General features: G+C 46.9%; 1 protein-coding gene across 3 annotated transcripts in view; it reads right to left on the bottom strand.

Annotated features, from left to right (window-relative positions):
- The window catches only part of Bcap31 (B cell receptor associated protein 31), a 35,207-nt gene that overhangs the window by 3,001 nt on the left and 15,500 nt on the right, over positions 1-16,706 (bottom strand). For all 3 annotated transcript variants that reach the window (XM_070039524.1, XM_070039522.1, XM_070039523.1), the window contains exon 5: positions 891-1,026. In XM_070039524.1, the coding sequence (XP_069895625.1) occupies positions 891-1,026 (136 nt within the window). The remainder of the gene's footprint in view (positions 1-890; positions 1,027-16,706) is intronic.

Here is a 16,706-nt window from a genome sequence, read left to right as displayed (position 1 = left end):
AAGCAAGGCTCCCTCCCAGTGCTATCCACCAAGCTGTGGTTCCTCAATCTATTCTGGGCACTTACTTGCTCTTGCCCCTTCAGAAATGTCAATGGGCTACTACTTGCTCTCAAAGGCCAGAGAGTAGTGTAGCTGGACATTGGAAGAAAGGAGGGGGCCAGAGGGCCACCTGTTACAGCTCACAAACTACATACTCTGCCTGTTCTGGCCCTTGGCTCTACCTCCTTCCTCACCAGCAAGACTCAAAAAGTTCTATGGAGTTTATGGGTTTGTCCAATGACTCAACTTGCTGCTAATCTGGACCTCTGTCAGCCACCCCAACCACTAACCACTATTTCTTTTTCCCAGGCTCCAGCAGTTCACTGTAGCCCATAAGCCCTAAAGTTGACCCTGCCTATCCAGTGTGTCCTACCTATGTTCCCAAATCTATTTATCTCCTTCTAAAGTTTGGCCCATACCTACCCCACCTCCTGACAGGCTTTCAAGGTCTGGCCAACAACCCAGTTTCTGCTTCTCTAAACTGAGGGATACATAAGCCTTATGTTGCTGAAGGTATGGCATCATGATGTCAATCTTTTGGAGAAGGGCTATCTCTGAGATGCCAGGGGTCCTAGCACAGAGCCCAGGCTCATGATGACATATCTCCTCAGGGCACAGTATTACTGGAAGCAGTGAATGGATACAGGATGTCCCTTTTTCTACTACGTAACCATGAGCAGAGGGCACCCCCCACCACATACACCCAATGACAACTTCCCCTTTGTGCCTCTACACAATTCCAAATTTTCAGGCAGCAGTAGTCTCATACAGGTACCAGTCTGACAACCTAACAGTGGCCCCTGAGGAATAACAGCCCAGGCATCCCACTTAGGTTAGGAAAGTGGGCTCACCTTCTTTAGCTGGTCATTCTCCTCCATGTATTTCTTGGCAGCCTCACTAGCACTCTCTGCCTGCTTTTTAAAGGCTTCATTGGAGGCCAGCAGTGTGGCCTGCTGGGAGATGAGAGTCACCAGGCGTCTAAGCAGGCTGTAATTGTTTACAAAAAGGGAGAAGTGAGAAGAAGCAAGAAAGCAAAGTGGCTGGCAGGATCTCTCCTTGGCTGCTACCTGCCCCAGCCTGCCTCCAGTCTAGACCTGGCAACATGAGAGGAAAGGTGGGGCCTGGGAGCTGGCATCTGCCAATACCCCTCAACAGCCACCCTTGGACTCTGCAAGGTGCCTTGAGGAGGGTTTGGAAGCAGGAGCATGGGGACACCCAGGGCATAGACTAAAGATGGCATGAGGTCCTAGAACGCTCACTTTCCAGGTCAGGGCCTGGACATGCCAAAGAAGGCCCAGCAGTTTCCTCCCTGCAAGGCCAGGCTTGCCTCCATAAAAGAACAATGGCGGCTAATAATACGAGGCAGAATTCTCATATCTATCTTATGAGGTAGTTACTACTATTGCCCTCACTTTACAGAGAAGGAAACTGAGGCTCAGAAGGGTAACATGTTCAAAGTCAAGAATCAGAAACTGATGTGGCTAGAATTTCAACTCTGGTTTGTATGACTCTAAAGCCTATCTTCAGAACCACAGTTAAGAAAGTCTAGTTTCTCTAGCCAGGTGCCAGCACGCCTGTAATCCTAGCTACTCAGGAGGCTGAGATCTGAGGATCACGGTTCAAAGCCATCCAGGGCAGGAAAGTCCATGAGACTCTAATCTCCAGTAAACCACTCAGAAAACCAGAAGTGGCGCTGTGGCTCAAGTGGTAGGGCGCTAGCCTTGAGCTGAAGAGCTGAGGGGTAGCGCCCAGGCCCAGAGTTCAGGCCCCACAACCGACAAAAAAAAAAAAAAAAAAAAAAAGGAAAAAAGAAATTATACTTTCTCAACTCTTTGGGGAACAGATTCCAGGTCCTGACACAAGAGAGGAAACTTTCTTTTCCCAAACCATCACATAGCCAGCTGCCCCACATGTTATATAATAGTGTGCATGTTGAGGTGGTCTTGAACTAGAGGCGAAAGAAAAAGATTCAAGGCCAAGTGCCCACTGCCTAAAACAGCTGAGAGGCAAACAGGTGGTAGCTGGATCAGCAGATGCTAGTCCCTGAGCAGCAAGAATGGGATGGCAGGGAGTGGAGGGAAGGATTTCCCTGCAGCCTTGAGAAAATGACTGCTCAGTCAGTCAAGATGAAGGGATGCTTTCTCCACATGCCTCAAAAAGGGCCCAGTCCAGCCACAGCTCTTATAGAGTCAGACAAGGCATATGTGGAGGTCTGGGGGAAAAGGAAGAAAGTAATTGCTCCAGGGAACTTCAACCAAAGTGCCTGAAAGAGAAGCAACAGCCTTGGTGGCCTCTCTGGTTCTGCCAGGCATTGGTAGGCTTTGCCCATTCCCACCTGTGGCCCAAGCAGGCAAGGAGATGAGGAGCTCAGAGCAAGAAAGCTCTCTTCTTGCCTGAGCCAGGGCATTCACTTTGGGGAGTATACGTATGGGATGGAGGTGCCCATGTGGTTCCTGGTTTGGGGTGAGGCTCCCAGGGGCCCCTGGAACACAGGGAGAACCAGGCTGCTGATTCCTGGCAGGAGAGCAGAGTTTCCAGTGACATGTGCTCTCTAAAATTAGCAGCTGGGACCTCGTGGCTAAGGGCTCAGGTTTCCCTGTCTCAGCCCCCAGCTGCCCACCAGCCTGCCCCCCACTGGGCTACAGCCCTGAAGGTAGAGCTACCAAGCATCCCAGGAACCACTGAGAAACCATGGGCCTGATTCACAGCAGCAGAAGTCATGGAAAGGCCAGAAAGGCAAGTGTGACTAGCACAAAACCCAGCACAGAGCTTCTGGCTCCTAAACAGGTCTCTGTGGTATTGAGGAAGAGGCCCCTCCTCCCAGCTGGAAATGGGGGAGGGAGTATTTGTGCCACCTGCTGGTCGAGATGGGGCATGTGGACATCATCAGGACCCAGCAAGGATGAGTGGAGAAGACCAAGAGTTACTATCTCACACCCACCAGGTTGGGAAGTTGACTGATAAGGAATGTCTACAGCCAGTCTCAGTTATCCAAGGTAGGATAACAAGAGCAGAGTAGTAAGGGTCTAGCTCTTCTCAGTGCTCTCTCAAGTCTTCCTCAGCTACTGAGAACTAGGGTTTCTTAGATAAGACTGGGATACCTATAGAATCCAGTGCAGGACCTAAGTAGTCTCTTGCTCACAATAACAGCCCTGCTCAGCCTCATTCCTGGCCTTCAGCTTTCAGGCATTCAACTGCTGGGGCCCCTCTACCAGCCAGGTCCTGATTCCCCTTTCTCTGGCTGTCATGAACATTCTCTACCTCCCGGAATGCCTGGCTGGCTTCCAAAGACAGACATCCCCCATTGTCTACCACAGTCCTAACAGTTCTTTCATACCATCTGATGTTGGAGTTGTACCTCCAACCCATCTAAGGGTACATAATTTTACCTGCTGTGCTGTCTTCCCCCAACAACCTCTTTCCTACAGTCACCACACCAAACCTCTCTATACCTCTCTACCTCCCACCCACGACTTGTCCTTAACATGGCATCAACAGGCCCACTGGTGCCAGTCCCACCCTAACTACCCCAACCTACAATAATCCTAGAGTCCTCCCAGGACATGTACTCTGTGGCATCTGTTGCTGCTGACAAGTCATCTTCAAAATGTCCCTTGGCTCTTCTCTCCTACTACCTGGATACAGGTTACTCTGTTCGTTGAGAATCTGCTCTGTACCCTGAACTTTCATCTGGCCAATCTTATCTCAAAACAGCCTTATCTACTACCTATCCCACTGTTCACTGACTCCTGTTGTCCCCAGAGACATTCCTACCACAGCCTGCCAAAATGGGCTCTTACTACACCTGGGATGACAGCAAGTGATGGCAGGCACAGGAGCAATCTCAAATGCTGTTCCTCCTTGCTTTGCCCCTTGGCCCAAGCCACTATACAATGCCTTCTATGGCAACACTAAACAGGACAACTGCTATTCATCTTTGTTGCTAGTGCCTAGTGTTTCCCCCCCATCAGCAACTATACAGCATTCCCAATCACCCTAGAGCAGACCAGAGCCAGCTGGTCAAGCCACTGCTCAGGTGATGCCAAGCACTGTTATCCTCAGGTTATGCCAAGCCTCATTCTGCACATTAGTACTCTGGGCTATGATGTTCTTCCTAGATAGTGCAATTATTACCTCCCTTGACAAAGCTTTTCCTGATCCACTGCCTGTCCCTAGTCAGGGAGGCACCCTCTGTAGCTCCTATGATGGCCTCTTGCATACCCCATTCAGCTGTGTGGTTCTTATAAACCCATGCATCCTACTCATTTGTCCATATGTCTGGATGCCCTATTAAGACTATGAATGCCTTCAGGCTGGCCCTGTACATTTATTTCATATCTACGCCTTCATAGCTGGCACAATGAAAAGGGGCCTTACAGATTACCTCATCCCACTCCCAGCATAGGAAGCACTCTCTGACAGGTAAGGGAATGTGTTGAGACTGCTTGTCAGGCCCAAGCCTGCCCTTTCTTCTTGCTACACCTATGTCCACCTGGAGATCTGGCACAGCAGATGGAAGTACATAGGAAGACACAGCGTTTACCAGTTTATCTAGCAACAGAGGAAAGAGTAGACAGCAGTGAGAAGGCACTGGTTCAGACCCATGTTGGTGAGCAAGCCAGGCTTGTGGCTGAGGTGGCAGCTGACAAGGCAAAGGGGAAAAGTGATTCACCACAATGAGCTGGGGATAGACTAAAGCTCTGTCCTGCATCCCCAGATTCCCTTGTGCTCCCAGTAAAGTGACTAAACCCTATGCTATGGATTCACTAGAATTTGCCAGCCTTCTGGAACATTTTACTGCTCCTTCACTTAATGTCACCTGTCCAGATCCTACCTGATAATCTCTTCAGTGACTCTCCACCCCACATAGACCATTCTAGGCACTCTCAATGGGATAGCCCCAAAGCTGAGCATGACACCCAATGAACAAGGACTAGCTTCAGAATTTCCAGGCTTCAATAGCTCAACTATGTCAACCTGCAAAATTGAACTCTGCACAGGTTCTTTCCTGTCACGTTATGTTCCATCATTCTCTGCTTTAACAAGCCCTGCCTAGAGTGTCACCCAGCTAACTATTCTTAGCTATTCATTTACAGAGCACAGGTGAGAACCTAGGAGCCAAAGGAATCTCCTAAAGTTATAGTCACTGACAAAATGGCCCAGTGTCTATACTAACTGCATCCAAGGACAGAAGAAAAGGCTAGTGAACCAAAACCTAATGGAATCCAGATGTGTCCTTGGAAAACAAATGTCAGCCCCAAATACCTGAACTCAACTTGACATTCCTAGTAAAATGTTCTTGGATGCTGAGCAGGGCTACCATGCTTTTCTAAAAGGTTGAGTAAACAAGAGAAGGCAGAAGAAACAGAATCTCTCTCTCCAGACTCTTGAGAAACAGGGCCAACCATATCAAGTGGAGAAAGACATGGCTCACAAGTGAGCACTTTTCACAAACTGTCTGTACATACTCCCTTCAGCAAACAGGATGAAGACATGGGCTTAACAGGAAGTAGGGAAGAAGCATGTTGTGGTCCTCAGGGGGCCTCAGGTGAGACAACATCCCTGTGGACATAAGCTGTGCACCCAAACTCTTCTGTCTCTGCCCCCATTCAAGTGAGAGCCTGTTGTCACAGCGCCACCTGCTGACTCTACTACCACAGCCCAGGACAGCTGCATAGCATAGCCAGGAAGCAAAGTAAATATGCCTCTATAGTGGAAAGAAAAGTGGTCAACCTGGGAGATACCAAGAGCCAGGGAAGGCTTCAAGCAAAACATAGGACTATTATCCTCAAAAGCTTATAGCCATGAAAACAAGGAAGCTCTGAAACAGGAAGAGTCAATTAGGACTTGGAAAGCTACCAAGAAAGACCCAAGAAAGGTCACCCTAAAAGAACTCCCCAAGTCCCTTTCAGCACAGCTGTTCAGCCTTCCTTTCAGCCTTCAGGTACACAGAAGCTGTAGAAAATGAAGGCTAGATCCCAGCTGTCCCAAAGGCAGAGGTCAGCAAAAGATCAAGAAGAGTGCAGCAGCCAAGTGCCAGCAGCTCATGCCTATAATCCTAGCTACTCAGGAGGCTGATATCTAAGGATCGTGGTTCAAAGTCAGGCCAGGCAGAAAAATCCCCAATGAGACCCGTATCTCCATTAGTTGGCACTCAAACTGGAAGTAGAGCCATGGTTCAAAGTGGTGGAGCGCTAGGCCTTGAGCAAAAGAGCTCAGGGACAGCACCAAGGCTCTGAGTTCAAGCCCCATGACAAAAAAGAGGAGTGTTAGCATCCTCCTACCCTAAGGTGAAGAGAGTGTTATGATTGACCTATGTTTCAGGGGAGGGTTCTTTCTTGAAACATGCTATCTGAGTGGTCTGGGGTAAAGTAGATGGTGGAAAGCAACTAAAGAATGTCAGACAACATAGGAAGAGACAATGTGTGAGTAGTTGACTACAACTAAAACATTCTGGTAACCCACTTGCTCCTGGAAAAGTAACTTAAGCAGCAGTAAGAGGTGGGAGCTGTCACTGCTAGGTACATGTGGCACTGAATCAAGGAATCAAGAGAAAAAATGTGCCTCCAGGAGGATGAGAATGGTGCTCAGAGCCCTTGGAGAACCACCAAAATTATTTTTTTTAAATGAGCTCAGCTCCATGGTCCTCCCTTGAAATGCAGTGAACCGAAATTGAGAAACTCAGTTTCCAGCCCAGGGAGAACTAAACCACAAAGATGGTTATAGACACTACTGTGTGGGAACATACCAGTCTCCTCCCACCCAAATCAGATCCACCCAGAAGGGCTCAGAGAAAGGGAATCCTGCCAGAACAATGGGCTTTTTTTTTTTTTTTTTTTTGGTGCGTGTGCTGCTACAGGGGTTGAACTCTGAGCCTCTTGCTCTTACTTAGCTTTTTTGCAAGGCTGGTGCTCTACCACTTGGGCCACATCTCTACTTCTGGCTTTTTGCTGGTTATCTGGAAATAAGTCTCTCAGATGTATCTGCCCTGGCTTTGAACAGCAATCCTCAGATCTCAGCCTCCTGAATTACCAGGATTACAAGTACGAATCACCAGTGCCAGGCTTTAGGCTTTGAAGAAATGAGGAAAGGGGGACTCATCTGCCCAGCATCCAGTTCCAAAAGAGTTCATTAACTGTTCTTAGAGTGTAAGGGAGAAACTACCTTGGCCTAAATTAAGAGACTGGGCAAGATAGTCTCTGTATTTGAAAGAAGCCAGTGGGATGCATTCAGAGGGAACCTCTCAAAGCCCAGCTAAGTGGAAGACTAAGCCTCCAAACGACACAACATACTACAGCTGGGTGAATCTGGCTTACACAAACTAGAAATCAATGGAGTTTTCAGAGTCATTTCCCTAATGCCTACATCTGAAGTGGTTTTCTAATGTATATATTCTTAAGAAAGGGTGGCAGCCAATGGAGAAATGGATGGATAAAGAGAGAGACAGTCTAAGAGACATGAAGTCCAAAATCTACACTCCATCCTAATCAACCTTTTCCAGCAGCAGTCCACAGTCCTGGCCACACAGCAGAGTCACTAATTGAATAACACCATGTAAGGTGGGCCAAGCACCTACACAAGAGGAAAAAAAATTCTACCAATCTCTATCACCACAGACTGATAATACCTACTGGGTACTAAATATCATCTCCTGCATGGGAGGCACTATGGGAGGCATTGAGAATGTGATATGATAAAGCAGAGATACCTATACCCCATCTCTCCTTCAAAGGACAGGGGAAAAGGTTAGAAAAGGTGAAGTGACTTACTTCAGGCCACATACCTAGCCAGTAATTAAACCAGAATCCAAATCCCAGAATGATTCCAAGCCATACTTTTACCATGTCAACCTGCCTGTCATAGTCACTATGAACCATTCTGACCTTTGGCCAAGCAGGAAGAAAGAACAGCATGGCCAGAGCACATCAGCAGGCAAAGGACAGGCTATAACACTGACTCCTACCTGCTCTTGTGGTTGTCACAAGCTCCACCTTACACATCAACTCTAGCTCCTTTGACCACTGAGCACAAGCTTTCTATCACACAAGTATGAACTACCCTCACAGCTGATTGCTGGCAAAAAGCAGGTTTGACCAAAAGGCTAAACAGAACAGCTCATTCCAGAAGGGTCTGGCTGCTCTGTACCCTGTGGGTTAGAAGGGCTCCATAATATTCTAGCAGACAAGAGCTGGTAAACAAGAGCCCCAGAAAGGCTCTCTCTAGTATGACACTTAGCAGGCCAGGTGTGATGGCTCATGTCTATAATCATAGCTACTTGGGAGGGAGAGAACAGGAGGGTATCTGTCTTGGCAAGAAGCCTATCCTGGCAAAAAGTTCACAAGACCCCACCTCAACCAAGAAAAACCTGGGCCCAATAGTGCTTGCCTGTCATCTCATCTACATAATTATAAATAAGCCAGGTACTGATGGCTCATGCCTCATCAGTAGGTTGAGAGCTGAGGACTGAGATTCAAAGCCAAGCTGAGAAACTTACCTTCAAGTAGCCACCACAAAGTCAGAAATGGAGCTATGGCTCAAGTGAGAGAATATTAGCTTTAAGCAAAAAAGCTAAGTGAAAGCACCCAGGCTCAGACTTCAAGCCCCACTAAAAAAAAGTTGAAAATTTTGTTTTCTTTGCCAATCCTGGGGCTTGAACTCAGGGCCTGAGCACTGTCCCTAACCTTCTTTTACTCAAGGCTAGCACTCTACCACCTGAGCCACAGCACCACTTCCAGCTTGTTCTGTTTATGTGGTACTAAGAAATCAAGCCCAGGGCTTCATGCATGCTAGGCAAGCACTCTACCATTGAGCCACATTCCCAACCCTAATTTTTTTTAAAGAATAAATAGTAGGATTATAGTCCAGGATGGCCCAGACAAAAATCAAGATCCTGAAAAATAATAAGAGCCAAAAAAGGGTTAGGAGTGTGGCTCAAGTGGTAGACAGTTCCTGCCTACCAACATTCAAGACACAAAGTCCAAAAGGAAGAGTGCATAGCTCCAATTTCCACCTGCCTGGAAGCTGTCAAATGAGAGGCTTGACCCTGATCCACAGCTCCACCTGGAGGTACTGAGAACAGCCTGCAAGTAAATGTGCAAGTTTCTGGTCTGAGCTGATCATTGCTTAGCCTAAGCCCTTTCTTCACAGCAAGTTCATTCTCCAATTCAAGGAGTTGGCAGGGGTTATAGTCCCAGCTGGTCCAGCCACTAGTGAGAAGCTGTGCTTGGAGGATGAGGGAAGCAACCAGAGATACAGACTAACTTAGGAATCACTGCTAGCTCAATGCTACCTGCACCAACCTTCCATGCCCCTACTGAGAACAGGGTACAGCTTCAACCCATCCTAGCACTGGTTCATGGATTAGTACATACTGGCTTAGGATATGTCTGTTGCTTGCCTAATGGGGAAAGGGGCTTATTGTCTTCTCTGGGGCCTTCTGGGCCCCCTCTATCCTATGGTCAAACCTCATTTTTTGGTCTATGCAGCAGTTTATTCTCTCGTATCTGTCACAGAGAAGGTAGTAGATGTGAAGTTCTGCCCACAGGTTTTCAACTTCAGCACTATTGACATCTGTGGTCAGAACATTGTTTGCTAAAGGCGCTTTCCTGTGTATTGTATACTGTTTATCAGCATCTCCTAATTGTGACAAACAAAAATGTCTAGAAATATGGACAAAATGTCCATTGTAGGGGGTAAAACTGGCTCCAGTTAAGAACCACTGCTCTAGACTTATACTGTCCAATATAATTTACTAAGTGACACAAGTGGCTTTTTTAAGTTGAAACTGAGATTAAAACTCAGGGCTTTTTTGTCACACTCGTCACATTTCAAGTGCTCAGCCACATGGGACTGCACAGCTCTAGAAAATTCTGTTGACAGTGCTGGTCTATCTCACTCAAGATTTAGAAAGCACAAATAGTTGAACAAGCCAAATACTTTTTCTCATAAGGAAAGGACCCTAGCTATCTGTGCTCAAAAGACACCAAAGGCAGTGGCAAGGCTGGGTGCCAGTGGTTCACACTTATAATCCCAGCTATTAAGAAGACTGAGATCTGAGAATCTTGGTTTGAAGCCAGCCCAGGCAGGAAAAGTCTGTGAGACTCTTCTTTCCAATTATACCAAAAAGCTGAAAGTGGAGCTGTGGATCAAGTGGTAGAATACTAGCCTTGAGCCAAAAAAGCAGTTCAGGGATGGTGCCTAGGCCCTGAGTTAAAGTCCCAGGATGAACACCAAAAAGAGGGAGAGGGAGGAAGAAGAGGAAGAAGAGGAGGAAGAGGAGGAAGAGGAAGAAGAGGAGGAGGAGGAGGAGGAGGAGGAGGAGGAGGAGGAGGAGGAGGAGGAGGAGGAGGAGGAAGAGGAATGGAAGAGGAATGGAAGAGGAGGAGGAATGGAAGAGGAGGAGGGGGAGGAGGATGGTCATGGGCTGTCCTGAGGCTGAGAGCTGAGGATCACAGTCAACAGGACTTTTGTGAGACTCTTATCTCCAATTAACTACCAGAAAAGCAGGTGTGGAGCTGTGTTACAAAGTGGTAGAATACTAGCCTTGAGCAAAAGAGCCCTGAGTTCAAGCTGACCAATCAAAAAAAGAAAAAAAAGGACAAGGCAGCAAGAATGGGATGATGATACAAAAAGACTGCAAGCATCAGCCATCAGCTCCTCACAGTACAATCCCCTGCAGAGGCCAAGACACAAATCTTCACATACTGTCATTACCTGTAAGACTTGGAAAACTAGGATTCCAAACTAACATGTCTGGCATGACAGCTTGACAAGTTCAATACAGATGTATTGCCATTCTAGAGCTATGACCAGGATCCATACCAGCCTGTTCAGGCAGCAAAGATTCTAGCAGCCCCTTAATTGTTTAGTATAAGCTGACCAGAGCAAAAGGGAAGAGCCCATGTCACTGCTCCTCATAGCTGAGTATGCTGACTTCCCTGGGACTTCTGAGGATAGGTCTTAAGACCAGTAAGTAGGGTAGGCCTTAGAGCAATGTCCAGAGGAAAGCTCAGAGGCAACATAGAGGCCAACTTAGCTGTACCAGAAAGAATAGAGGAAGTCCAAGGTAGAGGCTCCATATACACTCAGAGAAAGGAACATACCACTCAGCCTCCCCAAGTAGATCCATGTGACTGGCCCATAGTGCAGACACTAAAGCAGAGGCCATTGGGATCCTATTACTAAGGATCTGTGTATCAAGCCTATGTCCAAAGTGACATGTCAGAAAGGCAGCTAGTGGTAGCAAAACTATTGGGGAAGTTCCAGACTGGATCTGCATAGGGTAGTGGTGGTCCCTGTTATGGCAGTGGTTAAGGAAGATTTGAGGAAGGGTAGGACCACAGGCTGTGTTACTGGTACCGGGTTTTAGTTTTACAGGAGGGAAGAGTTCTAGAGGCCATGGTAGAGGAATGTTTGTGATGCTACTGAACTGAACACCTATGTGTTTTCCACTATAAAACTCCACAGGACTGGGGAGCAGGGGTGTCACATGAGAATAAGATAAGGCAGAAGCAGTTGTTCTTAAATGTGGCACACTTCATAAGAAAGGTATCCCCAAGTATCCAAGAAGTAGGAGAGTGCCTCAAAGTCTTGTGTTAATAGGCAACAGAAGCAGGTAAAAGCCCAAAATGCTTTGGCTCTGAACCTGAACTCTTCCCACTATCCCAATTGCCACCAGCAGCAAAACACAGGGGTAAAGCAGGGTCTAACCTCCATGTGTCCTGACCCCAACTAGCAGAAGCTGGTGCTACTAATCAGGCTCTTCCCTAGATCTGGTTCTCTTTCCCATGACTGACCCTCCATCTTTCTTTTCCCTGCCCTGTTTCCTTTCCCTTTCTGCATCTTCTAGGCCTTTCTTCCCTTCAACATGCCCAACCCTGCTTTCCTGTCCCCTGAGGCATGCCCCCCCCCACACACACACACACCCGCTCCTGGGCCCTACTATACTTTTCCTTGCTGTCTCTGAGATCCTGGGAAGATCCCATGAGCAGCTCACCCTGGATTCATCTCAATTTTTTTTTTTGCAGTGCTGGGTATAGAATTCAAAACCTTGTTCTTGTTACACACGCACTCTACAACTGAACTACATCCCTAGACCTCACCTATTGATGAAGCTGCTTCCCTTTCCAACAATAAACCAATTCCTGCTAGGCACCAGTGGCTCACACCTATAATACTAGCTACTCAAGAGGCTGAGATCTGAGGATTGAGGTTCAAAGTCAGCCTGGGCAGGAAAGTCCATGAGACTCTTATCTCCAATAAACCACCAGAAAACCTGAAGTGGTGCTGTGGCTCAAGTGGTAGAGCACTCGCCTTGAGTTGAAGGGCTGAGGGGCAGCGCCCAGGCCCAGAGTTCAAACCCCACAACCGACCAAAAAAAAAGAAACCAATTCCTCACATTCAATATGCTCAGAGTAAAACCTCCCAGCCACTAGTGCCACGCACCACCTGCTCTGTCTCCCACCCTGGACTCCTGCTACTATTGCCCTGATTCAGGCCATGAATAAAGACCTTTTACAAAGTCTGCCTGCTTCTAGGCTATCCTGTTCTACTACATCCCATAACACCTTTGATGATTATTAGTCTATGATACAGTGCTATTGAAATACTTGGCTATTACTCACCTAGAATTTTTTTTGGGGGGGTCTGGTCGTGGAGCCTGAACTCTGGGCCTGGGTGCTCTCCCTCAGCTCTTCAGCTCAAGTGTAGCACTCTACCACTTGAGCCACAGCGCCACTTCCAGCTTTTGTTTTTTCTGCTTATGTGGTGTGCTGAGGAATTGAACCCAGGGCCTCAAGCATGCAAGGCAAGCACTCTACCACTGAACCACCTTCAGACCCTCACCTAGAAATTTTTAACTCTGGAATACTCTGCCCTGTCCCCTGCCTCTCCAGATCAATCTACCCTATCAATCAGGATGTATGCATGTTTAGGAACTGAACCAGCTTCTCACAGTGACATGTACATAAACATAGAAAGGAAATAGGTAAGTAGAGCAGCACACTCTAAATAGGATTAGGAGGCCCAAAGAAAATCAGACCAGGTAAAGCACATACATATGAGGGGCAGAGAACTTGAGGAAAGCCCTGGATTTAATTCCACTCCCAATACATGCCCAGCACGCACGCATGCGCGCACGCACACACACAAAAGTTCCTTCAATAAATATGTGCTACCAAATTATACTCATCTTCAGAGATATGAAAGGGACTGGGAGATTAGTCTTTAGACTTAAACCAATACTAATAGGAAAATATACAACTTTAGTTCACAGATTATATACACATGGAAAGACCAAAAGTGGGCTGAAAACTATTCGTATTAACAGCTTCTGCTATCACAAAGAACATGCATCTGAACCAGGACTGGGAACTAGGCTCCAATCTTGGTAGTCACTCCTGAATGCCAAACAAGCTGGGCACCTGTGGCTCATACTTGTAATCCTAGCTACTCAGGAGGCTGAGATCAGAGGGTCTAAGTTCAAAGTCAGCCCAGGTCACCAAACCTGAGACACTCTTGTTTGCCAGTCTTGGGGCTTGAATTCAGGCTAGCACTCTACCACTTGAGCCACAGCACCACTGCTGGCTTTTTCTGAGCAGTTCATTAGAGATAAGAGTCTTATGAACTTTCCTGCCCAGGCAGGTTTTGAACCATGATCCTCAGATCTCAGCTTCCTGAGTAGCTAAGATTACAAGCGTGAGCCACCAGCTCTGGCTCTGAATCAATCTTATCTCCAGTTAACCAGCAAAAAGCCAGAACTGAAGCTGTGGATCAAATGGCAAAGCACTACCTGTCAGTGGAAAAAAGCAATAGCCTCAGGCCTTGAGTTCAAGCCCCAGTAACTGGCACATAAGCACACACACAAAAAAAGAACTACACAATCCAAGTAGGCACTCTCAGAGGTGAGGTGGTGTAGCTGGCTGAGTTTCAGATAAACCCTGTTTAACAGATAAGAATACTTAAGATTAAGAGGAGAAGGTTGCTTATCCGAAGCCATCCAGCTGCTAAAAAGGCATCACAGAAATGCAAGCTTCCTGACTTGTAATTCCTGTGCTGCTACACACCCAAGAGCAGACACCCCAAGAAGGTAAAGGCATATGCTGCCAGCTGTGCTCTCAGGAAATTTGGGCATCCTTCTATCCTAACACCTACCCTATGCACTAAGTGCTATACTACATTATTCAATGTCTTTCTGTGGGAATAACTCAGATACTTTTCTGGAGCTCATACTCGCACTTGGCTTGCTTGCCTAACTAGCACTTTACCACTTGAACCATGCCTCTAAGCTGGTCACCCCAGGAACATCTTATGCAGAGCAAGGCTCCAAAGTTTGCTGACCCCACAAAACAATACTCATAAACAGATTTGACTTAGTAAAAAGAGAGATATCATTTCTGATCTTCCATACAGGCATGCGTATGATTATTAATGATGGGTCCCATTTTAAAACAATGTGTACAAGTAAAAGTCAAGTGTAGTGGAACACATCTACAATCCCTGCATTCAGGAGGCTGAGGAAGAAGTTCAGTGTTAGCCTGGGCATTAAAACCAGTCTGTGGTCTCTGTAGTGAGACCTTGTCTCAAATAAAAAGAATGTATATAAGTCTGGAAGGACATATATGAGAACACATAGAATAAAAACTATTTAAGGCCAGGTGCCTGTGGCTCACGCCTGTAATCCTCAGCTAAGAGCTGAGGATTGCAGTTTGAAGCCAACCCAGGCAGGAAAGGCGGAGAGACTCTTATCTCTAATTAACTACCAGAAAACCTGAAATGGAGCTGTGGCTCAAAGGCATTAGCCTTGAGCACAAAAGTTCAGGGACAGGGACCAGACTGAGTTCAACCTCCAAGACTGACCAAAAAGACAAAGTATTAGCTTATAAGAGATTAACCTATTTACAATCAGGGCAACAACATGTGTTCACAGACATGAAAGTACTTTCAAGGAGAAAATACTTTAAAAAATCCAAAGGGTGGGGCTGGGAAGGTGGCTCAGTGGTAGAGCACTTGCCTTGAATGCCTGAGGCCCTGGGTTTGATTCCTCAGCACCACATAAGCAAAAAGAAAAAAGCCGGAAGTGGCGCTGTGGCTCAAGTGGTAGAGTGCTAGCCTTGAGCTGAAGAGCTGAGGGACAGCACCCAGGCCCAGAGTTCAGGCCCCACGACTGGACCCAGAAAAAAAAATCCAAAGGGTGTTTTTTTTTTTTTTTTTTTTGCCAGTCCTGGGGCTTGAACTCAGGGTATGGGCACTGTCCTTGAGCTTCTCTGGCTCAAGGCTAGCAATCTACCACTTGAGCCACAGTGCCACGTCCAGCTTTTTCTGTTGTAGTACTGAGGAATTGAACCTAGGCTTTATGCATGATAGGCAAGTACTCTTCCATTAAGCCAATATTCCCATCCCTATTACATGGTTTCTGAAAGCAGCAGCCCAGCAGCCCAGATATTTGCTGTGAATACTTTGAATGCTTCTAACATAGCTGAAAGAGTTCAGACCAACATAAATACATCTTAAGGAATGAAACCCCAAGACTCAAGCTGGAAGTACATATGATTTAACCTATAGGTAATGGACACAGGGAGGTATAAAGCACTGCCACACAAGCTTTGCTGGAAAGAGGTCACCAAGGAGCTTCTTTAAATGGAGGTACTTATCAGTGGGCCCAAGAAGCATGTTCCCTAGCCGGGCACCAGTGGCTCAAACCTGTAACCCTAGCTATTCAGAAGGCTGAGAGCTAAGGATTGAAGTTTGAAACCAGCACAGGCAGGCAAGTCTGTAATTATCTACAATTAACTACTAAAAATCTACCAGTAGAGCTGTGGCTCAAGTGATAAAGCACTAGCCTTAGACAAAAAAAAAAAAAAGCTTAGGGATAGCGCCCAATCCTTTAGTTCAAGCCCAAAGATGGGCAAAAAAAAAGCCATGCTTGCAGCAAGCCAGGCCCTATAGGGAGATTGGTAGACCCCTGCTATGTTCAGGAACAGTAAGGTGTCAGGGTACACCAGTGGCAATGTTGAGAAGGTTAAAGGAACAGAATATGCCATCGGCTAGAAATGAGAGATAGATCCTGGATTTTCTTTTTCTTTTTTTTTTTCTGGGTCCAGTCATGGGGCCTGAACTCTGGGCCTGGGCGCTGTCCCTCAGCTCTTCAGCTCAAGGCTAGCGCTCTACCACTTGAGCCACAGTGCCACTTCCAGCTTTTTTCTTATGTGGTGCTGAGGAATCGAACCCAGGGCCTCATGCATGCAAGGCAAGCGCTCTACCACTGAGCCACCTTCCCAGCCCCGACACTGGATTTTCTATAGTAAAAATTTTATAGTGTATAGTAGTACACTGAGGGGGAGGCAAGAGGATCCCTTTAGCCAAAAGTTCAACCAGGCGTTGGTGGCTCACACCTGTAATCCTAGCTACTCAGGAGGCTGAGATCTGAGGATCTCGGTTCAAAGCCAGCCCGGGCAAGTCTATGAGACTCTTATCTCCAATAAACCACCAGAAAATCAGAAGTGGCGCTGTGGCTCAGGCGATGGAATGCTCGCCTTGACGAGCACAGGGACAGCGCCCAGGCCCAGAGTTCAAGCCCCATGACTGACCAAAAAAAAAAAAAAAAAAAAGTTCAAGAACAGTGTGGACAATGAAGAGATGTAATCTTAAAATTTAATAAAAAAGGGGGG

This window comes from Dipodomys merriami, unplaced genomic scaffold, assembly GCF_024711535.1.
Source record: "Dipodomys merriami isolate MVZ:Mamm:240054 unplaced genomic scaffold, mDipMer1.0.p SCAF_3, whole genome shotgun sequence".
Lineage (NCBI taxonomy): Eukaryota > Metazoa > Chordata > Mammalia > Rodentia > Heteromyidae > Dipodomys > Dipodomys merriami.
The sequence above is the reverse complement of the archived record's forward strand: the minus strand, read 5'-3'. Positions and strand labels throughout refer to the sequence as shown.